At 44.5% G+C, this 27,236-nt stretch overlaps 1 protein-coding gene across 3 annotated transcripts in view; it reads left to right on the top strand.

Moving 5' to 3' along the window:
• The window catches only part of LOC149332667 (zinc finger FYVE domain-containing protein 1-like), a 44,286-nt gene extending 17,697 nt beyond the window's left edge, over window positions 1-26,589 (top strand). For 2 of the 3 annotated variants that reach the window (XM_089558235.1, XM_089558237.1), the window contains 11 exons: window positions 435-716; window positions 1,648-1,870; window positions 2,555-2,766; window positions 7,469-7,566; window positions 8,409-8,508; window positions 9,480-9,580; window positions 10,911-11,028; window positions 12,703-12,873; window positions 15,138-15,303; window positions 18,752-18,877; window positions 22,046-26,589. In XM_089558235.1, coding sequence (XP_089414361.1) covers window positions 435-716; window positions 1,648-1,870; window positions 2,555-2,766; window positions 7,469-7,566; window positions 8,409-8,508; window positions 9,480-9,580; window positions 10,911-11,028; window positions 12,703-12,873; window positions 15,138-15,303; window positions 18,752-18,877; window positions 22,046-22,287 — 1,839 coding nt within the window. In that variant the 3' untranslated portion in view covers window positions 22,288-26,589. The remainder of the gene's footprint in view (window positions 1-434; window positions 717-1,647; window positions 1,871-2,554; window positions 2,767-7,468; window positions 7,567-8,408; window positions 8,509-9,479; window positions 9,581-10,910; window positions 11,029-12,702; window positions 12,874-15,137; window positions 15,304-18,751; window positions 18,878-22,045) is intronic. The other variant, XM_089558236.1, reaches the window with a different exon arrangement.
• Window positions 26,590-27,236: the final 647 nt, after the last annotated feature.

Raw genomic sequence — 27,236 nt, 5'->3', positions numbered from 1 at the left:
CAACCTAGCTCCATTACATTGTGGAATGACCTGCCTGATTTCATAGTTACTGAAATAGGACCTAATAAATTCAGGCAGTTATTAACAGCACATTTCAAGGGCTGAGTTATTTTGTCGTGTTTTTGAGTGTGTGCGTGTGTTCTTATCTTTCTCCAAGTTGTTCTTGAGCCGCTGTGTCTTTCTTAGTGTTGATACTTTTGACAATATTGATAATGTTAATGTTCAACATGAACTCTGCACCTTGCCTTTCTTAGCAGGAGCTATTACTATATTATTAACAGATCGAAACTTCAATACATCATTTTTTCTTGTTGATGTTACCGACCACTGTATTATGTAATGACTGCCCCCCCCCCCCCTATGTAATGCCCTAGGCCAAGGGCCTTTTAGATAAATGATAATGATGATGATTTCTTTTTACCCCCTTCTGCCAGGTGTCGTCAGCAGCAGAGCTTGCAGCCAAGCTGGGCTGCCGGCCCGAGACATCAGTCAAGGTGGTCTCCATCTTTGGTAACACGGGCGAGGGCAAGTCTCACACCCTGAACCACACCTTCTACGATGGGCGGCAGGTGTTTCAGACGTCTCCTCAGCAGGAGTCGTGCACCATTGGCGTTTGGGCGGCCTACTGTCCCGAGCAGGGGCTGTTCACCATCGACACCGAGGGACTGCTCGGCGTCGCCGAGAACCAGAACCAGCGCACCCGACTTCTCCTCAAGGTGAGCGCTTCCTTTCTGGGCAGAGGCCCTTATCTTTGATTGTGTCATGGGCACTCTCTATGCCTGCATGTTTTTAAGGCGAAAGCCTTTAATTTTAGGCTCATACTCGCGGCCATGACTCTGTCCGTCGATTCGTTACATAAAATGTTTGTGATTTGTGGTGTTTACAACAGATGACGCCACCCATCCGAGCGTGCTAACCACTATGCTACCGTCGACTTCCTGCCAACACTTATGCAGTCCTCCTTGTCTAGCATAAGGACGCTGGAGAGCGTTGCGGGAAAGGCTTTCGCCTCATCGCACTTTAGATCACCAAAGTGCCCCCTCGAAATTTTCGGAAACATGCATTTAGGGTTTTGCAGTGACAGAAATCACACACTGGGAGTGAGAACATAGGCCAAGTGCATAAAGCGAGTTGAGGCCTCAGTGAGGCATACAACAGCAGATGCTCAGTGCACCCATTTCACTCCCACATAAGAACAACGAAAGACTGGTGTGAACATATTTATGGAACAAACACAGAAGTGAAATGGAGTGACGAATTTCAAGCATCTGCATGTCATTAAGGTTTTTAAGCTGGGATGCACTTGCGAGGGGACTATAATTGCTAAAAATGTACCGGGCAGCTCTGCTTTGAATGGACTCGAGCATATCTGAGATATTTTTGATGGGGAGACCATATAGGTGAGATGAATTCCAGCTGTGGGCGAACAAATGTAAAATATGCAAGTTTTCGAACGGAGCTAGGTGAGTTCCGAAGGTTCCGGCGTTTGAAACCTAATGCCCTCGATGCCTTGTTGCTGTTGTTCTTCATTGCCTTGTTGTTCATTGTTATTATTTTATATTGACCCTTTTATTTCAAGACTGAACTCTGCTGCCTCCAGCTGTCTCTACTGAGTCATCGTGCATGGCCTTGCTGTGTGTCGTGCAGGTGCTGGCCGTGTCGGACATAGTGATCTTCCGCACCCGGGCAGAGCGCCTGACCACAGACCTCTTCACTTTCCTCGGGGATGCCTCGCGGGCCTACGTGGGCCACTTCACCCGCGAACTCAAGGCACTGAAGGAGCGGTGTAATCTCACGGGACCCATTTCAGCTCTGGGGCCTGCTGTCATTATCTTCCACGAAACAATGCACACCAAGCCACTGGCTAATGGTACGCGCACACGTTGTCACCATTGTGTTATTTTCTATTCATTTCTCAAAATGGGGCCATGGGCTTGACGATTTGTGCTGGTATTTGGGTGTGTTTTAGTGGTGACTCAATATTTCAGGTTCGATCAATCTGCACTGCACTTTCTGTGTTTGAGGTACTGCTAAGCTTGGATGTAGAACCTCCATTTGGCGAACTCCTCGATATTATGAAGTAATATCGTAATGTTACAACATCACGATCAGCACATTAAATGCACATTTCTCAGTGCCAAACAGCTCGCTTGGCTTGACTGTGGCATTGATGCATGCTCGAGACTTAGTCCGAAAAAAACGAACTTTCGAGCTCTACAGAGTCCGAAATGCCAGCTGTGAATACGTACACATTTTTATGAGGTGCTTGGAGCAGGCTGTATATAGACTCCATCAACTCTGGAGATACTTTTATAAATGCATAAGATACTTTTATAAATGTATAAGTTTTCTTTCGCTTTTTCCTTGTATTGGAAAGAAACCAATAAACAATCAATCAATCAAGCAAACATTATTAACTAATAATACTACATTATAGAGCAAGCTTGAAAGCCACTCGCTGCTGTGGCTTGGCTTGAAACCGTGTGGCTCTGTTCTGACGTTTTGGGCCAAGGGACTGCAGTCTGTTTGCTGACTGCCCTTGTGGATTTTACAGACGACGGTCACTTGGCTGTTGTGGATCTGAAGAACCGCTTCGAGCAGATCGACCAGAGCTTCGATGCCTTCAGCGACCTGCAGTACGTCGGCATCCAGACAGTGAGGCTGCCCACCTGCTTCGATGGGCTGAGGGCCACTGTGAAAAAAATCATGGACAACTCAACGGTGCGCTCGGCAAGGCCCATGGAGGTCATATTCCAGGCACTAAAGGTGAGCTGGAGGCAGCTTGTGGCCTGCGGAACGTTGTCAGTGTTGCTATGAGAGGTAAAAATTTGCAGGGTGCACTTCCAGAGCTAGCGGCGACGTTGTTGTTTGGAGCAGCCAAGTTACGTGACGCCTGTGCACAGACATTCCACAGTGCATGGATGTTTTGAATGCGCAAAACAAAAAAGCCACAATTCAGAAAAGGGAAGTGCTCTCTGGCCTGGCTCAGCCAGGCCAGAGAGACGTAGATTGTTTGCACAGAATGCAGCCTTTCTGGTGTCTGAGATTGCTAAAAGTGCCGATAGGAAACGGTGAAAGCCCAGTTCATTGCTGAAATGTGGTGCACTCGTAGGCCATGGTATAGCGGAGTGCTCCACATGTTTATTGCTTTATAGCAGAGCTCTGTGGATGATATGTCACCACTTTGTGTGTTTCCCCTGGTGTTGCGTCACCGTGCCATATCTCTGGCATGGGAAAGCAGTTTCAGTTAGAGTAACTGAGAACATTTTCAAGTAGCCACGACCTGCGGTGAAGGGGGGTTACTGGAGGCTGATAGAGCGGCCTTGAGATATGATCTTAGTTTTTTTTTTTTTTCAAGCTCAGTGGTGGTGGTACCACCATGCCAGCACCACTAGACCAGCAAATAGGCACCAGTGATACATTTTTGTGCATCTACCTTTTCTGTTTGATTCTTTTGATCGATGAACAGATTTGTACAGAATTCTCCTTAGCCAACTATCCGTCGCAACTAGCCTGAACTTCTGAATATGTGGTAAAAGTATGCAAACACATGAATTCAATTGTTGTCCTCATTTATGTATTGTTAGTCGTTCTATGTAATGTCAGTAAGATTGTATGTATATGGCACAGATTGCTTTTGCTTACTGTAGCTTCGTTTGCAGAAGAAACTTTTGCTAAAGCGTGAACGTAGTTTCCCATCAGTGAAAGCCATAAACGTGTTGCCTTTTCTTGGAATTCTTGCACCTGGCCCAGGTACCATCGATTTCTTTGGAGTGTCCAGGTCAGATGCATCATGACGATGCAACATGTGCAGCGGCAGTAAGTGTCAGCTGAAACAGAGTCCACAGTCTAACCATCTAAACTTTAAACCACGTGCTGCATACCAGGTGTCAAGAGCGCCTTCCAACGGGGCAGTGTCGAATCGGTCTAGGACAGTACCGCCCACTTAATTCTAACCATTCGTGTCCTGGTAGTACTACAGTGAAAGCTCGTTAATTCGAACCTCGATAATTCGAATTTTGGATAATTCGAACTACACTGCTTGGTCCGGCCAAGCTCCATAGAGATCTGTGTATAAAAAAGCCCGTTAATTTGAAAGCAAGTTGGTTCCGCTACGGATAATTCGAACTACGCGCCGCCGCGCCTGTGCGGCTTGGCGCACAGCACGTGGCCAAAAAAAAAAAAGCATCTCTGCATAGTCAGAGGCTGCCCAAGTCCTAAACGGGGACAGAAGATGGAACCAGATAAAACCGTGGATGAGTGGTTAAAGCCTACATGGCGCCATCACCGGCGCGGCGGCCGGCGGCACTAGGCGGCACCGGAGGGTAGGGGTTGGCGGCGGCAGTGGCGGCTGCCTATCCTCTTTTCCGCGCAACCTCCGGAAATCGCAACTAAATACTCGTTAATTCGAGCCCTGTTAATTCGGAAATACGGAGAAGTACTGTCGGCGCGGTCCCAGCCAACCCCCGTGAAAGGCTGACTTGGGACGAGCACTACAAATTATGCGCAAAAAACTTTTTTTTTTTCTTTGCGAGTGTCGTCCATCCTTTCACCCATCAGTCGCCAACGGAAGCACGCCGTCCGCCGCGATCATGACACCAGCTTTTAGCATTGTTCGCTGCAAAAGGCGTTTGCTGCTGCTATCGCGCGTTCCAATGATTGAGTGGCAGTAGACAGCGTCCGCCCCAATCGCCCATGCGATAAGGCGAACGTACTGAAAACGAGGCTTGCGCAACCGGACAAGGGTTGGCACTCTGCCAAGTTCGCTTCCCCACTTGCTAGAGCTAATGCCAAAAGTAAACACACCGTGATGTTATCGCTGCTGCGCAGCATCTTGACGCGCCGCCAAGAAATGCCAAGAAATGCGTTGTGGACCGTGACGGCGCGAAACGCAGGGACTTTTTTTTTTTTTTTCAAATTCTTTGGCCAAAATCAGGGTTGGATGGGTTCATTATGCGAGTGGGTTCGTTGCGCGAGTAAATACGGCACATATACTGTAATGCAAATGGTTCTTGCCGGTTTTTTCGTGGCCATTCGATAATTCGAACATCGGATAATTCGAACTTTTTTCCCGATCCCATGAAGTTCGAATTAACGAGCTTTTACTGTATCTCGTCAAGGAAACAAGTTGTTAGCTTACTTCATCTTTTGCTCCATCGTAAAAACTCCCGGTTGCGTTTTTTTTTCACGAACTGTCCATTCTTCGTATGCCGTACCTTTCGTGGTGTATTGATCATCTCTTTAGAAATTTTGGGATGCTCCTATTTACTAATAATGTTCTTCTCGACTTATTCATACCACAGAAGAACAGAACTTCCTCCCTACTTTCATCGCAGTGGTCACTGACGCTAATAACTTTGAGAAGGTGTGCCGCGGCAGTGTCGAGGCCCAACCAACCCCTCTCTGCAATGCTCCACTGGTCACTGAAAATTAACAGCGAAATAAGCAGAGTGGACTTCCGTTAATTTAACATCGCTTGATTTGTGTTTTTGTTTAACCATGTCTAACTGTGTTAATTAACCTAATGCCTTACCATGTGCACTACCTCTAAACCATTTCCAAACAGTCCCAGCAGTCAGCCGTGCCTTTTGATGGAGAAAAAGACTGGTTAATGAGAACGGAAGTCATAAAATATTGAATACAGTCGACGACCGATTTTTCGGACTCTCTAGGGACCGCGAAAACGACCGGAAAATCGGGCAGTCCGGAAAATCAAATTTCACCGATAAAATCACGAACTTATTACCAGTATGCCGGAGAAAGCGGCCAATTGCATTGCACACATTCTAAAGCTCCTCATCACTATAATTCGCCGCGCGACATACCGTATAAATGCGTATAAGGGCCGCACTTTTTTTTTTCCGGATTCGAGGGCCGATTTTTGGGGTGCGGCTCAGACACGCGATGTGCGAAAAAATTTTTTTTAAAAGTAAAAACACGCCAACCAGGGAATGAGCGACATTTATTCTACGTTCAAACGTCACTCGCGGAGTATTTCAACTCTTGAGCTGGTGCTGGGCTCTGGTGCACGCTCATCCCAAAAGAAGCCGCGCTGCATGTCCGCTGTCAACACGTAGCCGTTGTTCCGAAATTCCATCACATAGAGGAGCAGCTCTTCCTCTCTTCTCGGGAAACTCGCACGGCTTGCCTCGGAAAGCGCGCCTTTTTCAGCTTGTGTTTTTCTTTTGATTGCACCATCATCGGACGCACTTCTCGGCCACGTCGAATTTCCTGACCGCCCCACGCTTGCCGTGTTAGAGAGCTAACTCCCAGCCATGTAGCTTAAGGTGCTTGCCCATCGCGCTAAAACTGCGAAGCTTGGCGAAAGCCACAATCTCAACTATTACGGCGAACGCGCTAACACGCCGCAAAAGGCTGGAGCTGGCGATACTGATGCCGATGTGAGCAGCGGAAAATTGCGGCGGAGAAAAAAAGTTGATGATGATGATGATCACGGCCTCGAGCGCCATCCATAGACGGCACTTGGAATCTTCAGTGCGCGCACGCGGCCTCCGCGGATCAAGCGTTCCGCGATCGTATTCGCGTTCCGTATTCGGGACGAAAGACTCGGCTCCGATGAGTTCCGTGAACTCAGACTACGGTTAAAGTTCGTGCGGCGGAAGACATTCAAGAACAGTACGAATTCGAAAACACGCGAGCGCAATGTGCCGACTCGCGCAGAATTCCAGCGTCGCAAGTTAAGAGGCTCCCTTTAAGCTTGAATTTCATTTTGTTTGATCAAGTTTTTGATCTCTCCTGCAGTTTGAATTAATGAGGTTCCACTGTACACATTATATGGTGGCTTGGGTACTGGCGGCGAGTGCGAAAGAGGTCCGAAAAATCGAGTGGTCAGTTGCGGTGCGTCCAAAATATCAAGAACTCTTACACATTGGCTCTATGGGCCATGTCGTGGTGCCGCGAAAAAGTCCGAATAATCAAGCATGTCCGAAAAATCAGGCGTCCAAATTTTGGGTCGTCGACTGTATTTTAGTGCTCCTCCAAGCAGGCATTTCACTACTATATGAGAATACTACAAAATCATTCTGGGTGCCTAATTCTGGGTGCAAGAATAAACCACTGTTATGACGTACTAGGAAAAACAAAAAGGTGTGTTACCTGCAAACTTGTAGCACATCTTTTGATTCAAACTTTTAACTTTCTGGACTGCTTTTACGTTTGGCCAAGTGGTATGATGTAAAATTCGGTAGAAAAATCGATAAGGATCTCAAGGGAGCACGAAAAAATTCGTATCATAAAATCCGCAGTTGTACTCGTAGTACACAACGCACTCTGGTCAAGGAATTTCGCAAATTTGTATCAACCGGGATCATATCATTGAGATTCTACTGTAGTGTTAAACGCCTTGGCCACAACAGTGTGTTCGAAACTGAATTCTGTCAAGGGTTATAGCGAGCACAAGAGCGCAGAGGAACAGAGCAAGTGAAACTTTTGTCTTCTTCTTTTTCAGCTTTTAAATGAAAAATTCAGCGGGGATATTGAGAAAACTGTTCCAAGCACGTTTCCTGACCAGTACTTCACCTGCCCAATCACCTGTATTGCCTGCAAGTGAGTGTCGGTCAAGTTCCTTTATAAAGTCGTTGAATGTCCACGTTCTGTACTTTGTGCCATTTGTCATATGCTTGTATAACATGCTTGTAAGAATGTACACTGTAAGGTTAGTAGAAAGCAGTTTATACTTGAATACTAAATGTTAGCGTTAACTTACAGACAACTAAACTCCATGGAAAATCATTTTTTTTTTTTACATAAAATAGAACCCTGCTATTGTAAACACGGATATATTAAAGTAAAACTGTGGTCCCATTCGTAGATGACTGTACAGTTTTTTGGGTTTTTTTTTTTTCGGTTATAGTAAAGATTACGTTCAAAGAAGCGCTTTAGTAAAGAGTGTCTGGCCATGGCGACGTACTTCCCGCAAAATGATGACAACGCGGCATGTACAAGGCCAGCATTCAGATACAACTGGGTAACAAAGACAAAAGCGCTGAGATCACTGCGGCGACATGCATTGGAGCAATGTGAAAGCAACACGTCCACATACTATATCGACGTCCATGGCTATTTTGATGTCTAATATATATTTTTCTGCATTTTTTCGCATTTAATTAATTGCACCTCATCAGCCAAATTTTTCCCACGGCAACATTTTACCACACAAACATTTTATCGCACACTATACCCCGCCGCAGTGGCTCAGTGGCTACGGCGCTCGATTGCTGACCCGAAAGATGCGGGTTCAATCCCGGCTGCGGTGGCTGAATTTCGATGAAGGCGAAATTCTAGAGGCCTGTGTACTGTGCGATGTCAGTGCACGTTAAAGCTGATTTTCCCTCATTGCCTAAACTGGAACTAAATTAGGAGAATAGTGACATGTGGCTCGGTTCCAGTGCCCGGTGCAACAAGACTATGAACCACCAAGACACCCACGCTTGCGACACCAGGTGCCAGTACCAGCACCAGTACAACAACCGAGTGCAGCAGTGCAAGGCAAGTGCTATTGAGAGAGCTCTGTTGTGAGCAAGTCCGCACTAAAGTTGTCGGCTGTGAGAAAACAGAGAAAGGAGTGTGCGAAAGGAGCTCGAAGTCGCAGTGTTGGAATCATTCTTCAGCAGACACATTTATCATCCTTCCTCATCACATGATGCTGATTGGCTTGTTGAAAGCCATACCCCGCCACTGATGCGCATTTAATTCGTTGAGTTGAAACTCTTCATTTGCTTCTAATGTACGAAGGTTTGTGAAGAGGGAGACTTGTCTATTGAAAATATTAATGGTGATTGACAAAATGTCCTGCTTTCTACAGGGACAAATTTTGTTCGCCTTGATATGCTGCCCCATAGCAGTAATCTTAGCTCTGTCTTGCATTGCACTGTACGTGCAATGTAGGTATGCTGTGGTGGCCTTCACTTTGCATTAGCAGTAGTTCAGCAATGTTCATGACGTTATGAATTGCAACCCATTCTTTAGCTGTTTCCACTACCACCACATTTTCTGATACCAAAGTCTCTGCTTTTATCCAGAATTATTGCCAGTGCTTTGTATGCAGCTGTACATCCTATATGCAACTTGCCCATTCTAACTAGCTTTAGTGGCAAAGGGGGTGCAAATAATTTGGATGTGCATAAGCATACTCATTGTCAGAATGTTTTGTAGCAGCTCCTTATTTAGTGGGAAGCGTTTGCTTTTCCAGCAAGATTTCTGTTAAAAACACAGCAGTGCAATAGAAGTATGTGGCTGAGGTAAAAATGCTCCAATGTGCTTGCGCCACTCTTCGTGTCACTGGGGGATTTGTTCTTCGTTTTGTTTTTTTTTCTTTAAAGGGAAAATGTAGTTTCTTTTGCACGTTGCAGCATGGCTGTGCAAGTTGGTTGACATCAGGCATAGTGGGGCATTTGGCATGTGTTGTGGCCTGTGTGAGAAACGGCAGTATAATATCCATTTTCTTGCGTCACGTGCAGGACTGCTACGAGAAGTCGGGCCGTGAGGTTGTGCTCACCCCACAGACTGCTGCCAGGAATGAGTCGGCCATGATGGCTTGGGCAAAGTTCGCCTGGTCAGGGTAAGGAGAGGCTCTGTTGAAGGCATTGGTACGGCCTTCACATGACACAGGAGAGGCAGCTTTCAATACCTCCTTATTCTTTGATGTTAATGTTAATAATGTTAAAGCATGTTAATAATGCTTTCAATCTTAAGTGCACAAAGTTTCAGCATTATATCTAAAGAACTGTTTTTTTTTTCTACAAATTTTTTCTCCTTTACTTCTTGTGGAAAGCATGCAGACTCAACAAAATGTGGTAAACTATGGTTCAACATTCGCTGCATTTCTGAATTCATGCTATGCATGACGACAGTCTTGGACTTTTTTTTTTTTCCTCGGCACCAATTTTTTATTTTTGTTTTTATGCAAAGCAGTTTGTATAGACATGTCTAAGCTGTAAACAAGATGTCTCACCAAAAATCTACAATCCATCAACATGAAAAAGCAAGATTGCCGTTGCCTTTATTGCAGTTCTGTGTGTATAACAAAACAAACAGGGTCAAAATGGGCAAAAGAGACAAAAGAAATCTGCTCCACAAGGCGAGCATCCATTCAGAAAACCATAATGGAGAAAAATGCAGATTATTTTAGTTTCCTCTAATGCAGTGCCACCGCAGTTCTAAAGTGATTTTTTTTTTGAGTACTTGGTGGATTTCTGCAATGAAACTTCGGTCTAGCATAGAAAACTGCGCATACGAGCAGGCACAGTAGTTGCAAAAAAACTTTTCTTCTCCATTTTTTTTTGCAATTTGATAGCCGCATCTCCCCTTGGGTGCTTGTTTTGTGTGCCTGGTGCCCAGAAGCAAGAAGCAAGAAAGCAGTCCAAAGCTGCATGTTTCATGGACTCAACAGTATGGTTCAACAATAAAATTAAACCGAGATACCTCTCCTGGGAACTTGCTATGGAATGTCTTTATGGGAATGATCAGTAGACTGGTATAACAGGAGGCTTAACTGAAAGGGTCAATGATATGGTTTGCCCATAGGGCTTGACCATTTCACCCTTGCCCCTGAAGTTGGCCCTAGTGCCATTAGAGCCCACATATATCATCAGCTAAATTACCGGGTGCCTTTATTTGGTGCTCTTTGAGCAGTTATGGAAGCATACTTGGTGCACTGGTTCAAAAGAGTAAATTTTTTTTTAAGTGTTTGCCACTTGTAACGTGGTACTTATATTCACTCACTAATAATGCTGCTCAAATATATTGCTAGACTGCTTTTGAGTGCAGCACCTAGTGCAGTTTCTCGTGCGGATAAATTTACATTGATTTTCCCATTTCAAGTTGCATGTCCTGGTCGTCGCAGTGGCTTTTCTGTTTTGTCCTAACGCATTATTTCTCTGTGCGGTCAGGTATGTGCTGGAGTGCCCCAGCTGTGGAGTGATCTACCAGAGCCGGCAGTTCTGGTACGGCAACCGGAACCCGGACGAGACGGTGACCAGGGTGGAAATAGTGCACGTCTGGCCAGGCGTAAGTCTGCATTGCCTTGTCTCTTGTCGCTTGCAGTCTTGCTCACTCATTAAAGAGATTTTGAATAAAAATCTGGAAATGTTGAGAATGCACCACATTCTAATTCACAAGGGGCGATTATCCAAGTACGCAATAATCATTCCGATTATTTTTGAGCGTATGGCTGTATTTTGATGTTTCATGAGTGGCCACCAACTCTGCGTGCTCCTGGCTATGAGGTGGCGGATAAGACGTCAAGCCTGCCCTCAGCAGTGCTGTAGACAAGCTAGCTGACAGAATGTGGCTGAGGATTCCCCGTCTCATGCCATGCTTACAAGCATTTATGCTGAACTTTGCATGAATGCGCAGTGACTCTGAAATATCAAAATGGCACTGTAGGGGTAGTATCATTCGTGGAAGCCAGATATAAATGCAGTTTCTGTGGGTCAGGTGGAGCATTGCAAGCTTGCTCCTGCCCAGAATGAGGCAGCGCTTGTTCCTCTGGCAGGCGCAAGATGGCGTTACTGGTACCAGCTATGCAAAATGTTTCTTTTTTGGTTCACCATCACCGCAAACAATGGGGATTCTCGTTTAATTCCGATCGAATAAGCAGCTAGTCACCCAAAGTATAAAGCCACAAGATGCAGGTAGAGACCCTTGAAGCATGAACAGGAGGAAGGTGAACGAAATGTACTGTACAGCGAAGCAGAAGCACATCAAATTCGACCACTTTCATATGCCCTGTGCTGGCGATAGTGTGCGACTGGTAGGTTTGACATCACATCCCGTATTGTCAGAGCTTTCGCAGGCAGCTGCCAGATGCGGCGGTTTGAGAAATGTTCATTAATATTACTTTCCTCTCGTTTCTGCTTCATATGAGTTGTTTTGGTCACTCTCAGTGCCACAGCTACAGTGCCAAAGCACTGCAACTGTCTCGATTGCAGTGGATGCCTAAACCACACCGTGATGAAAAGAGGAGGGGTTAAAAAGACAGACAGAGAAATGCCACGGCAGAGGGCTCTGGATTAATTGTGACCGCCTTGGGTTTTTTAGATATTTATTTCAACTAAACTGTCCGTTAACATTTGTTTTGCATCAGCTGTCATCCTTTGTTTGTAGACTGCTTATGTCTGTATTGCCACGTATCATTGTAGCGTCCGTTCGTTCGCGCAAGGCCGCTGAAAAGGGGTGTTATCATTTTTGTTCCTGACACGAGAAGCGACCGGACTAATCTCGATTGTTCACAGCCATGAAAGCTTCGCCTACATGTTTCTAGATTACTCTAGATGATCTCGACCTGTTATCTCGAAGTTTCCTAGCCGGCTTTAAATTGAATGATGCCACGAGCAGCGGCCATTCGTAGTTCGAGCACGCTTGTTGCTTACGCCACCACCGAGTGATTCAGTTATTTTGCGGGCGCAAGTCAGCCCAAATAAAGAGCTTCGTTTGCAAGTCTTTCTGGTGTCTTCCTGACCGCTGGACTGCCGTCACTACAACGTGACAATATATAAAAGTGTGATTGGTGTTCTGTTCTGCTGTCGTGAAGAAAAAAAAAGAGCAATACAGTAACTTTCTCATATTTTGGTACACAGTGACGAACCTTTTTGATTTTTTCCTAAACTCCGCACTCTTACGCCTTCTCCATGATGCAGCATAAAGTAATGTGTATTAATTTCAAGCTGATCCCTCTTGCAGGATAAGTCGTTCACTCAGGAGCCCAGCAACACCGCCCAGAAGATGCTGGACGGGCTGAAGGTCATCACAGAGACAGTCTCAACGTACAGCGCGCGACCAGCCACCACGGTCTCCGACTGGGTGAACGACCAGATTGCACCTTCCTACTGGGTCCCCAACTACAAAATTCAGGTCAGAGCTCTGTCCAGACGTGCATCGGCAGGTGGGCGTATTTCGAGAAACTCAGAAGTATCTTTCCTCTACTGCACTGGACTTGCGCTGATTCAACCGTGGGCAATTCATTCTGTCAGTTAATTCAAAGAAATTTTGGTTGGACGAGTATTTTCTCAATACATGTTAAAGCTGCCTAATTCAAACTTTCTGTCTTGATTCAAATCTCCCTGTGCGCAAAAATGCTGATGTCGGCTACATCAAGTTTGCGGTACCTTGTGAGCTGAAAACCAACCCTTGACCCCTTCCAACCGGTAAACTCTTGACATGGTCTGAAGGGGGGCCATGTTCAGATCCGATTGGCAGTTCAGGTGATCGGAGGCACCCATCGCCACATAGTTTTTCGTTTTCTGAGCTTCACTACCAGCCCGTAGCAATCAACACCACGAATTTCGATGAAGGCGAAATTCTAGAGGCCCGTGTACTGTGCGATGTCGGTGCACGTTAAAAGAACCCCAGGTGGTCGAAATTTCCGGAGTCCTTCACTACGGTGTCCCTCATAGCCTGAGTTGCTTTGGGACGTTAAACCCCAATAAACCAAACCATTTCAGACGCTGATTGCCGCATCACTGCCCCCCCCCCCCCCCCCCTGCTTTTTCAGAAGGCATCTTGCCATTCTGGTGCAAATGTCCATTTATCTTGCTTTCGTCTGCGTGGTTTTGTGCATCAAAAATGCACGTTCATTACGAGCTGCTCCTTGTTTGCGTGGGGAAGCCTTCTTACATGGGGCTCTGTGACTTGTGAGGAGGCTCCTCTGCTACTGCATAGCACCTATGGAGGAGGCCATAGAAGACCTTACTGTATTGTAGTATTTAATTCTGCTTTGATATTCCCCGCAGTAGGCATGCAGTGTAGGAATTGCGAAATGTCATCATTGCCGCAGTTTTCACTCAGAAGCACACGACCAGTGCCTGTTTTCTTATGAATTAAATTGAGCTGCGGTGAAAACCAGATCTTAAAATTTTTATGTAGCCATTCGATGATCCCACTTTCGAATAATTCGGACTTTTTTTACCAGTTCCTTGAGGTCCTAGTTAACATGGTTTTACTCAGTTGGTAAACCAATGCATAATTGATAACTGTTCTCAACAACAACATTGATAACTGTTCTCAACAACACAACCAGTTTGAGCCTGCTGATTGAGTAAGCATACCAGTGCCTTTCACCCATATTTTATCACGACAGCAATAAATGTCCCATTCATGAGAAAAGCCAGCATCTGTCCATCCATGTCTATATTGTACTCTTCAAAGAGTATAGACACCAAATTTTAGTAATAATTGTAATAATAATAATGTTTTTATTCTCAGTACTGAGACATTCAGTACGTAGAGAGTTGTCTCTTCTCTCTCTAGAGTGGTATACAGCATGTTTTAAAGTGTAGAGAGCCACTTGGATTGCGCCAACAAGTGATAAGTAACTTATAATTGAATTTTTTTCTCCACTCTGTTTCGGTTTCAACAGGCAGACGAGTGCTGTGATAGAAAAGGCGCATTCAGGTTATGTGAGGCGTACAAAAACTGCAGTATGGTCGCTTCTTTCTTTGTTTTAATTCACATCAACACACGAGCAAATCTGCTGGGGAGTTTGAATGATGAATTTCTTGGCACTCTATGTCCTGGGTTGACCCTTACGCCATCAAAATTGATATGGTGTCATATAAATTGCACAGATGCACTTGGTAGCAATAGTCTTCATTAAGTACCGTGCTTTCTGGGTACAGAGGTGATCAGAACGAGCACCATTAAAACCCACTGTGAGCCATACAATGATAGTAACTTTAGGGGGGTATGTTGCCACCTGCAAGGCCCATTTTTTGGCATCGAATTTGTGAAAAGGTCTGAGGGAGGACATCTGTTGAGGTCAACGTGTTAAGTCGTAGGATTGGCTTCCTTGTTCTTCCGTTTTCTTCCTGCCATCCCTTTTTTTTCTTCTTGAACCGTGCAGAGTAGAGCAAGACTTGAAAGATTGCAGTTCTTTGTTTTCACATGAAATCGGCCCATTCACAGCACAAGTTTGTCTAGTCTGACTGTGTGCTGTTCGCCGTCAGCTCACATGGTCTAAATTAATCCGGAGCCCTTCACTATGGCATCTCTCATAGCCATTGTGTCGCTTCGTTGCATTGAACCCCACAGTTCACAATTAATTTTTATTTCGTGCATAGACTAGTCGCAAATAAGCGTCTTGTGCACACTCAACTGAAGGTGTGCCCAAAAAACTGCAGGCATGCCACAAGTGTGGGAAGAGTTTTCCTCCACAAGAAAAGAAGCACCACTGCCGTGCCTGTGGCAACGGCTTCTGCGAAGCCTGCTCATCCAAGAAACGGCCCGTCCCAGAGCGCGGCTGGGGGACGGAACCTGTACGAGTGTGCGACAACTGCTTTGAACGGGGTGAGTTCCAGCAAGAATTGCATTCAGGCCACCAAGCGGAACAGCATGGTGGCAAGTGTCTGTTGCACGTTTCAGTGCACCAGTGTACTTGTATAGTAGTGTAGCAGTAGTACTTGCTGTAGGGCTGCTTGGTGCATGCTATGAATTAGAACGGCACAAAGGACACGAACACAGGAAATACAGGGTGGATAGAAAGACGCTCTTTCTATCCGCCGCATATTTCCTGTGTTTGTGTCTGTTATGCCGTTCAACTTTATATAAGTGTAATCTGTGCAGGTGCATGAAGTTCACTTTTGTGTGCAAAACTGCGCATAGCAAGAGTCTGTGCATTGTAAGGCTGTCTTGCGACAGTTTTTTTTTTTTTTTCATTATATTGACCTGATGACGTATGTGTGCCTTTGTCTCGTGCAAGCAACCTTGCTTTGTAATGCATGATGCATTACAATGCATAATGCTTATGTATTGCTCTGACAATGTAAAATACTGCCTGTCAACATAAACCATATGGGTCTTGTAGTCTATTTCGTCACTTAGAAACAGGTGCTGAGGGGGAGGGGGGGGGGAGAGGAAGCCTCGCAGCACTTTTATTGAAGCTGTCCTTTTGTAATATACTGTCCCCTGGCTTTTTGTGAAGCCTTAACTATCTAACCACATTTAAGTCATGTTCTGTACATTTAACTTATGGCACGGACCTTCCTGTGTGATTTCACAAGGCTAGCTCACAACAAATTTGCCATTCTGTGTGTGATGCTGTACTGTACTGAAGTCAACTTTTTTTTTTTTACTTGTGTGGGGCACGAATTGCGGGGTTGACTTACACGCGGCAATATACCGTATCCATTGCACGTTATGACCTTTGCAGAGTTTTTTTAGAACGTGTTAGCGAAATCTTTGCGGAATTTCCGCACCTCCATTTTGAAGTTTTAATTTTAGGGTGAAAAAGTGCGAAATTATGCGAGTAAATAAGGTATTCTAGTCCCTTCAGGTTCATCTTAAAAGGAGTCTACTTTATAGGAAGTGCCATAAACTGTTGGCAAGCTTTCCACCAACGTTTCGATATCGTTGCATGTGGCGCCAGTTAAAAAAGACAAGTGGTAGAGTGCCAGTGTTCCTACAAGTAGTTCGAGAAGTTTAGGTGGAATGAAAATCGCACTGTCAGCAACATGTTTGACAAGAAGCATTTCGACGTGCTTGACTAGAAGCAGGCAATTCACTGTACATTGTTTTTCTATTTCAAGCAGCAGTTTGCTACTTAGACAGCTCGTGTAACAAATTAGAAAACGCCTTGGTGTCTAGTTTGGTAACTGAGATCATGCTCTGTTTTTGTGCACGCTGCATTTAAAAGGCTTATGCAGATAAACCTTGGGCACTGTCAGTGTGATGGTGGCTTATGGCAGCAGGGATCCCGTAGACTATGATGAGCGCTCTTGATCGTTACCGTATAATTCGGAATATAGGTCGAGGCGGAATATAGGTCGACCCCCTTACCTTGAAGCAAAAAAGTCAACTCGTCAACATAAAAATTATGAGGCACAAAGCTTCCTTTTATTCACTCGTGCCACCAGACTCGTTGCCTGCTCATTCATCCGAGCTGTCTGAGCTCTCGTCCGAAGACGACTGCTTCGTGCTTGCTGCGTCCCATAGCATGTCGTCCTCGGTACCGTCCAACGAGTTGCTAATGCAACATTTCTTCAATGCCCGCACCACCATATCGTCGGGCAGCGAGCACTAAGCCTGAGCCACCCAGGTGGCCACAGTGGCGAGAGGCGGCCTGCGCAGCCGGCCGGTGGGAGTCTTTAGGTTGTTGCCCGCCATTCACTGATTGTAGAGTTCACACACACGGTCTTTGAGGGGCTTATTCAGCACGACGTCCAGTGGCTGCAGTGTTGAAGTCATGCCCCCCGGAATGACAACGAGCTCCGTCCTCCTGTCGCGGAGCGCCTGCTTCACACCGGCGGTCAAGTGCCCGCTAAAGGCATCCAACACGAGCATGCTCGGACACCGCACGAGTGCGCCGGGTCGTCAATTCCAGACGGTGTTAATCCAGTTGACCGTGAGGGCCTCGTCCATATAGCCCTTTTCGTTCACGCGAACGATAACGTCCCGCGGGAAAGCTTCTTTCGGCAGCGTCTTCCGCTTCAAGATTATGTGGGGGCAGCTTTCTGCCATCTCTAGTGCACGCGAGCATTACCGTGAAGCGCGAATGCTTGTTCCCTGTCGAAAGAAACTTAACTTCCTTTGCGCCACGTTTGCACTCTGTGGTGGACGACGGCATGTCGAACCACACCGACGTTTCATTGGCGTTGGCGATTTGTTCCAGCAAGTAGCCTTCCTGCTGCCGGAGATGGATAACATACCGCTGGAATTCGACCAGCTTGTCCTCGTATGCCTCTGGAAACTTCTGGCAGATTGATGTGCGCTGGCGAAGTGCAAATCCTTTGCGTCGCATGAAGCAACGAACCCAGTAAATGGAGCCCTTAAATTGCTCCTGAGACAGTCCGGATTCACGGGCGAGCTCGATAGCTTTGATGCGGATAAGTTCTGCTGTCACTGGCAAGGATCTGGCACGATGTTCGCGGACGAAGTCCGCCACCTTGTCTTCGAGCTCAGGGTGCACCGCGCGACGCTCACGAAAGGACGTCTTCCACGCGTTGCAGGCAGACAGCTCGATTTTCTGCGCTCGCCAGTACCGGACGCTCTTCTCCGAGACGCCAAAGTGTCGCTGGGCGGACATGTTCCCATACTCTCCGGCGAATTCGATAACTTTTTTTTTAAACGCCACGGTGAACTGATGTCGAGTACCGGTACTCATTTTGTGGGCTGTCGCGAAATTAATACGTTACAATGCCAAGAACGATTACTGCCGTCAGCGTTTAGCTGCGTCGGTTGACAAAGAGCAAGGAAAGAATCGTCAACATGGAAGCGATAACGATGCGGATGCCAAAATGTCCGTGGCTCACACATGTTGCCAGACGACTATTCAGTTTGTGCCAAACACCGGTATATAAGTCGAGGGGTGACCTTTTGGTAATATTTTTCGGAAAAAACCTCAACCTATATTCCGCACTATATGGTACTTGACAGATTGACATTCAGAAATGAAGCTGTTGATTGGTTTAGCCCCTTTAGCCTTTTCTGACACTCACTGTCAGAGCATATTCTAAACTGCAATCATGACAAGAAAAAAATTACAGAATTCAGCACTGGCCTGGCAAACACATCTAGTGGTAATGCATTAAATGTATTGATTATAGGATGTGATATTATGTGCATCTGCCTCATACTACAGCTTATTGGCAGACACATCATTCAAATTTATTCCAAGTGTGCCTGTACTGTTGCAGTCTGATGCTTGACTGACTGTAACGACAGTTTAGTGTTCTAGTTGGAGTTAATGTTGTAATTGTGAGATAAAAGATCGTGAGATTGGTTCTGTTTCTGGATGCAGTGGTCGATGAGACAGTCCCTACACTTCCAGAAGAAGGAAGTGAGTCTGAAGTGACCGCCTGGAAAGTGGGTGAAGTCGTCCGCAGCACCTTTGGGGTTGTTGCTACGGCCATGGAGTACCCCATTGGTAAGTGTCCTTTATGCTTCCCCACCTACTGTGTTTACACGGTGCTGTTGGTGTTGAATAAAATCTTCACTCTCTGCCTACTGACGGACATCGCAGTCTCCCCTAATTTTGTTTTGTTAGTTCTGCTGGTACTGTACACAGTACAATCTGAAGGCACAATCACAGTTGATACAAATTTCATGATGATATGAATTTGTAAAATTCCCTGGTCGAATTGCATTTTGTACAAATGTTCTCAATTTTGGATGGTCTGAACACTCTCCCGCTCGATTATGGATGATACAAACTCATCTGCGTGAGTGTGTTTCCCATGCTTCTGCATACAGATTTTGTTCATTTTGGAGGGTGTGAATTTCGGATGACGCAAGTATTTATTGCAACCCTGTCAGGTTTGTATCGTCGAGCTTCTACTGTGGTGCACTTTTTTTGGCAGGCTTGAAACCCTTTCTCAAAGTTAACTACCGGACATTTTATTGTAAAAGCACTTCCTGTGCGTGGCATTATTACTCAGGACAATCTTGGAGACCTAACTTAGATGATGTTAGTGTTGCTTGTGAGTTACAGGTTTTGTTCCCATTTCATCACCTTTAGTGTACGTTAGAGGAAAAAAAAAAAATATTTTCAATGAGATCATAAAATGTTTACTGTAGCAAACAAATTCAATCCTACTCCTCTGTAATACAGTAATTTCTTTTAGGATGACATCATATCTCAGTAATCATTTCCAACTACAAAGTGTTTAAATGAGGCCTGAACTTCGTTTTTAAATTTCTGCCTTTAAATTTCTACTTTAATGACTTTAATGTTGCTTTAATGACTGTTGGTTCCAGAGATATCAAAGCTAGCTACATCTGAGCCCGCTTAAAATGAATATGACTACCAAAAAAACATTAATTTGTTTTATCCCAATGTTCAGAGAGTGTACACAATCTCGTCACATGGCACTTTAACATAAAGTCAGGATGTTCTGGACAATGGGCACATGTCTGAGCGAAATGTCTGAGATGGTGCAGAATTGCCTGCTCATGGTCACAGACCTTTGCAGACAATTCGGCAGCATCTAAGAGCGATACACCAGATAACTCACGCCTATTATTGAACATTAGAAGGAAAAAGCTGCTCCCTGGTGGCGATAAAGAAAATTTTTTATTAGTAAACATAGGAATGCTTGCTACATCATGTAGAAGTCACTGTTGGCCTGGCGTAAGGTTTTGGTGCTCCTTCCCGGGACACACTAATCCACAAGTGAAAAGGAGTACCAGCTAAATAGCCATGAAGGAGATAACAACAATATAATGGAAAGAAATGATGGCAGCAATGGCCACACCGCAGCGCATCCTTCATTTAACAATTCAGTGGTCATAACACACAATATACCGCATGTTTCCACATATAAGTCGACCTTTTGTTGCAAAAACAGCTGTCCGAAATTTGTATACGCGGCACTGACCAATGTGGGGCGTCTAACATAGTTTCGCCTAAGCCAGGGGTTCTCAAACTTTTTTGCTTGGAGGAACCCCAAAAGCCTTCAATAAGTTCCAGGGACCCCCCCGCTTTCACTTACCAGCAATGTTGTCGAGTGCATTTTTGCAAAGAGAGAGTTGCAAAGGTTAAATGTTTATTGCACAGATTAATACAAATACTAATGTGATAGGTGGTACTGCTTCCCTTTTAAGAGCAAGTCAAAGCGTGGCTCAGTAGCACTCAGAGCCAGTCTCATATCAGCTGCCGGGTCAGGGCCGGTGAGGGTTCTCGCGGAACACAAGAAGACAGCCCGCGGAACCCCTGCGTTCCACGGAACCCAGTTTGAGAACCCCTGGCCTAAGCTATGGGTAGTATGGTATGCATTTACTTATATTAACAGTCAACTTTTTTTGGCCAGCACAGTTGCAGGCTCATACACGACAGTATACGGCATATAGGTATTCATGTTGTGACCTGTGTAGAGTTTTTCAGGACGTGTTAGCGAAACCTCCGCGTAATTTGCACCCCCCCCCCCCCCCCCTTTTTGAAGCCTTAATTTTGAGAAAGAAAGTGGGCAAATTGCATGAGTAAATATGGTACTATTGCACATAACACAGCGATACCTTCTTTGATGCTAGGATGAACTGAATTGATGGTCATGCATCAATATCTTTAGTGTATCTGTACTAGTTTGTCATGCAATTAACTCCAGTAGGAAGTGCATCTCAAAATTGGCTTTAGTAGAATTTCAAAATGTGGTAGGCTCACGAATACAAACATGCAAAACTAACAGCAATAGAATTAGTAGTCACCTAATTAGAAGGATAATAATCAATAGTCCTATTACGCTTGTACTTGGTTTTTTGGCAAAGATGTCAAGTTATATACCAACATGTAGGCTGCTCAAGTTAAAATTATGGTTTTCGTGGAATTGTGGGGGCATAAGGAACAGGCTAGACGTATTAAATATAGTAAACTATTAATCGAAAGTCTACTCGTTAACTTCGTGATGGTTAGAGTTGGACTGCCCATGCTAATTAGAAACTTATTCATTGTGGATGGTCTAGCTCAATAGAGGCGAAAGACAAAGGAAGGAGTATAATTCTGGCCGTCAGGGTATGTCAAGCCGAAACTGAGAATCATGTTAATGTTGAAATTCAGTCAACTGTTTAACCTTCTGCAAAGCTCAAATCACGGAGCGTATGCATCCGCGATAATAATAGATGGTGAGGTCATTTGTGCTATACGGTAGTTGAGTTTCAGCTACACTGCCCTAGAGGGCCAGAATTGCTTTCTCAAATTACTCATTTTGTGCGGTCTAAACCCAATGTGGCATGCACTGATGGCTAGCTACAAATTAGTTGGGAGCATGTCTGTTTTAGTTGAAAGCTAATATATTGGTTAGCAGACGAGTTAAATAACAGGCCTCACCTATTTTCTGGATGTCCACTCCTGCTGACGCCACCATCCCATGGAAACTTCTTTTTATTGAAAGAGCGTTTTTTAAAACATTCTTAAAGCGTTAACGAAAAAGCCTGTGATCTGCTCAGAATATGTCATACAGAGAGACGGAACTTGGATAACATTAAGAGCGATTATCGTTCTATTGAAGTTAGTATCATTGTCATCAAGCTGTGTTCCAAGCATGACTGAAGGAGGCAGCTGGATGAAAAAAAAAAGCAAGCAATACCTCGCTTGATCAAGGATCTGTTCTAGGTTTGATAAAGGACTCAGCACGCCCTGACTACTGGACACCCGACAACGAGTTGACCAAGTGTGCTCTTTGCAACGTGGAGTTCGGTCCACGCAACCCCATCCACCACTGCCGCAGCTGCGGGTTGGGCGTCTGCAACGACTGCTCGATGACGCGCCGGCCGGTCTTATCTCGCGGCTGGGAAAGCACGGTCCGCGTCTGCGATCGGTGCAATGAACGACCAGAGCTGTGATTAGTGTTGTGCGTGCGTAGGCCGCAAATCTCGTTACCATCGTGGTGCAACACCAGTGCAGCACGAGTGCAGTTTCGGAGTAGGGTAGTTTCACTTGTGTCTCAGAAGAGTAGACTTTTTCTCATCTGTGATGTTGAGCTGCAGTGCAACGAGTGACCGCAGCTGCGATTAAGCACTCCGTGATTGTTGTGCTCAAGACCCGCAGCGCTTTTGCTACGAGACCAGCGCAGACCTGCATTCCAGTGGACACTGCAGTGCAGTTCTGGTGTAGATTGAGTGCAGTGCAATGTTTCAGCTGAGTGCCAGTTGTGTGCCGAAGGACTAACTGTTGCAAACCCGACTTAGTAGTCGTCTGCAAGAAAAGGTGTTGCATTCAAGATGCACTGCTCTGTAAATAAGTCTGTGTTTGCATGCAACAGGCGAAGTTATGGATGCACAAGTTAACAGTCGTCTGTGCGTATACTGAATGGCAGGGCGCCTCATTGTTGTGTTTAAATGGTGCTGCTTGCATTGCAGCAAAGAAATGTTCTAGCACACAGCGTATAGCGGAAGGAATGTTGACAGGTAGTTTAGATCGTAAAAAGGAAAACATGAAGTAGTATGTTGATTGCGTGAAGAGAATAGTGGAGTTTGATACGGTTGATGCTGACAGTGACAGCGTGCCATTATTTCCTTGGCGTGTTTATAATAAGGCTAGCTGCATTCTGTTTTCTTAGGTCAGAGCAGTAAGACCGCTGCCTGTACCGTTGTTATCGAGGGTGCTTCAAGGAAGCACTAAGGTATTAATTTCGTTATAAAGACATAATCTTGGTGTTCGTTTAGAATTTTCTCACATTTATAGTTAGCGACAAAGCAACTGTGATTAGCAGTGTGGATGGGACATATATGTAGCCCCCTTTCTTTTTTTATCAGAAGCCTTACCAGGCAATATTTCTGTTATGTGTTGAGCTAGTGGTTCTAATTGAACAGTTGAACTTCAGTGGAGCAGAGTAGCACGTGAAGCGAATCCATGTTTGCGTTCACAATGCCAGATAATGTTAGTACAAAATTCTAAACAGGAGTCGGTGAAAACCTTTTGGTCCCGAGCTCACACAAGTATACTTTGAGGGGGCGCACCGTACCTTGCATTTATCGTTTATTTGTGGGCAGTAAAACACGAGCTTCAATGTTTATGTAAAATAACTGTATCCAGTAATTAACTATATCAGTTTTCCTTGTGAAAAGGTACAACTACGTGTTTCGAACGTTGATAGCAGCATTTCTTTTCTTGCAGCATAGTTTATTGACGTAAGACGTACTGTTTGGGGCGGTTATATGCTAGTGACGCTAGATATTTCTGATCTAAAAATGCCGAGCAAACATTTAGCTCATGGCAGTTTCCTTTAAAAATACGAGAAATACATTTGCAAACCAACCTCGGTTAAGTGCGAGGACGTCAACTTTGATGACTCTGCCTTTCTTTTAGACACTTTCCTCTATCGCGTATTTTTCGCATGCGGCAGCATTTATGAGTGATTCTTGGGCATTTTAGGCACATCTCAAGTGCTGTTTAGAAGTGCATATCTGCCTCATTGCGGGTTCATAGCTGATCCTGATTAACTGATTAAGAGGAAGGAGAAATATGGCACAAGTTGAAACGCAAAGCGTGGGCTCTGAAGCACTGACTGAGCTACCACACATTTGTAGTGTGCCTGTTCGTCCTTTGTTTTTGAACAGTTTGCCCTTGCCTTCATTGCGGCGTAACCCTCGCAGTGAGCCCAATGAGTGCTGCCGCGTTTCAAACAAGAATCTGAATTTTTCAGAGGAGTTTTATTTTTCTGTTCCAAAAAGCTGACTAAAGCGAATGGAGTGAAATTGTTGAGGTTTGTGGAAGTATACTGGGTGTGTATTACTGAGCATGTGGCTTATCTCTTGTAGGATAATTTTATAGACATTGGCCATATCATTTCCAGGGCACAGATCTACTTCACCTGATTGCTTTCTTCTGAGGAACCAAACGCTCATACCTGATGTCACGTGTATTCATTTTCAGAAGGAATGTTTATTTCTTCATCTCAGTCTTTTTTGTGTTCTCAATTCTTTGTGCAGTAATTGAGGCATGGTGTCTTAAAAAGTATTACACTTTTGCATCATGTTTATAGTTTTTTATATCGATGTTGGGTGCTGTTTAGCCATGCGTTTTATTGGTGGTGTTTTATGCATTCCCAAGTTCTTTACCATGCCTATTAAGGCTCTTCATTACTGTGTAAACATCTGATGTGCTGTGCATACATTTGCTCACATAATCAACCTGTGTAACACCTTGGAAATACCCATGTGAACACGTTTATCTCCATGTCGAATGTGTTAAGTGATCTAAGCAACGTTTGAACGCCAAGCAAATCTTGTGCTCATAAGTATAAACATAGTTACTCCTGCTCATTTTATGAAGATCAAAACACCGTACTTGTTGCGTAATGCCAAAAATAATCTCATAAATAGCTTTTTCCACGTACTGAAATCTCATAGTGGAGTGAATGGCCATTATACATAGCGTACATTTGTGCTCACATGTTTCAAAGCACTCCCTACAAGTTTCTTGCTTGTAGTACTTGGCAAATATTTCATGACATAAAGCTTTAGCACACATCATCTGGCAACATGCAGTTCCGCATTTCATCCAGCATGTCGGTAGAAATATGTGGCTTCAGCATGAATATATACTGTTCTCTGATACTCAACACTTTGCCAAGAATTGTTTTGCATCAGCATTGAAAAGCACTGTTATGCGGACGGTTGGTTCGTTTCCTGTTCTGATAAAATTTGATCTGTGCTGTCATATAGAAATGAAGTTAGTTTTTCTTGATAATGCTGACAAATCTGGGGGAAGGGTGTCTGGACTGTGTCCACACTGCAAGCTCATTAATCACTTGTGAGGCATGGAGTAGGGAGCAAGTTTTTTTCTTGCGCATGTGCCTAAATCAGTGCAAACAATAGTATAATTGGATGCATTGCCTTCGATCTAAGAAATAACAAGGACTCAGCTAAATAGGGCTTGTAATCCAAGGTGTTGCATGTATGACATGGTTTAGTCATGTGGCTCATATCATGGCTTGGCTTTGTTGCAGTCACGCAGATAATAGCATGTTATGTGTATATTTCGTGCATTATACTTTGTAATGTGCTTAAGGGGAGACTCAGGTCTTGAAATGAACATTTTCGTTATTAAAGATATCGTAATGAAATTGTGTATGTTTATGTGGTTCTTCTTCATGTTTTCAAAAATACAATTAGTTTCAGTGTATCTTAATTAGTTCCTATAATATAGGAAAATAACAAGCCTAATTAGTTTAATTCTACATGTCGTTAAGACTCTTTCTTTATATATTTTTTGGTTTCGATTGTAGTGGGGCTACAGCCAAAGACCTGCCATCTGGAGCTATGGCAATTATATTGTTGTTAAAGTACATCATATAAAAATGTTCAGTTTTGTCCAAGCACCTTAACTATAGTTGGATGACATTAAGGTTCACAAAATTTGAAATGTTTGACTCAGCCAAACAAAAAGAGCATGCCTCCACAGTTTAGTTCTTTCTTAATTCAACGGTTTAAGATTCATTAAAATTATGCCGTAAAAACATAATAAAAACTTCAGTAAGGTTAGCCATGTTGGCAAAAAACACAAAGCTGAGAAATCGCATTTGAAGTATGTGCGCCAGACTTTCGGAGGTCGTTGTAGAGGCCTCAAAAAACAGCGGAATGCTGACGCTGCAAAAATGCATCACTGCAGTGAGTAATACCAGGTTGTCTGGAAAGGGCCCAGCTTTCAAATGCAACCAAGAAAGCGGCCATCGGACACGATACCTTGGGAAGCAACAGGTACAAAGTCCTGCCGCATTTCGCTCTGAAATCTGCTTTTCTGGGCTTCAAAGGTGTGAAATAGATATTTTAGCTGTTGAAGGTCTAATTTGGATCTTGAAACTTTTTAGACATGAACTTGAGAGTGTATTGAATTCGAATGTGCCATTTTTGCAAAATCAAAATTTTCGCATTTTTTAACCATTCAAGACTAGAGTCTCCCCTTAAGACATGGGCATCCTTTACATATACATAGCAAAAATGGTCATTTATAGATATTGCAATGAATTGTGCTTTGTGTGACAATTTGTTTGACTTTTGTGGACCTAGTGCTGCAGTTTGCACAAAGTTGGTTTTGATGCATATTCTAAGTGGTGTTACTTGTATGAATAGTGAGTGTCACGTTCCAGAAGTGAGCTACAATTTTAGCATGATCCTATTAAAGACTATTTGGCACATTGCCAACTTTATGGTCCATTGTCGTATTCACTGTTTGTACTTAGGGGTACTTAAGAAGCAGAGAGGCACTTGGAGCTTTTTGCTCCAATTTTTACGCCAAAAAAGCAAAGGTACTTCCCACGAACTGCAGCAGCCTTTTGTGACCTGTGTGCAAATCTTTCATTTCTTCTCATCAGTGGTTGAAGACTTCTGGAGAGGAACCGTAATATGGTCAAGATGGCAACCAAATATGATGAATTTCTAGTCTTTTGCTTGACTCTTAGTCACCCACTTCAAGAGATCTGGAACGCACACTTTTTTTGCATTGGCTAAGCCTGAGAGCCCTTAGCATGTCCAGCACCATTTGAGGGACCTAGCTCCAAGAATTTGGAGTAGCAGAAAAAAATTGTTGATCTGCCTAGTTTGGCCAATTGTGAATTAGGTGTGCTAGCACTGCAGTTTTCACTTAGCTTCCTGTGTTCAGACCCAGTGTTCACGGATGACAGTTGTTCGGTGATAATGGGTTTATGCCCATACATGCGAATTTGGTCATTCTCTTCTTTATGTTCATAGTTTCCTCGGAGTCCTCATACCGCTCCTGGTGCAGTGGTGCAGCGGTTAAGCAATTCGCCACTGCCCCGATGGGTGGCTGTGTTTGAAACAGCCACCTGTCG

Source organism: Amblyomma mixtum, chromosome 8 (genome assembly GCF_055824585.1).
Source record: "Amblyomma mixtum isolate Tamu chromosome 8, ASM5582458v1, whole genome shotgun sequence".
Classification (NCBI taxonomy): Eukaryota; Metazoa; Arthropoda; class Arachnida; order Ixodida; family Ixodidae; genus Amblyomma; species Amblyomma mixtum.
The sequence above is the reverse complement of the archived record's forward strand: the minus strand, read 5'-3'. Positions and strand labels throughout refer to the sequence as shown.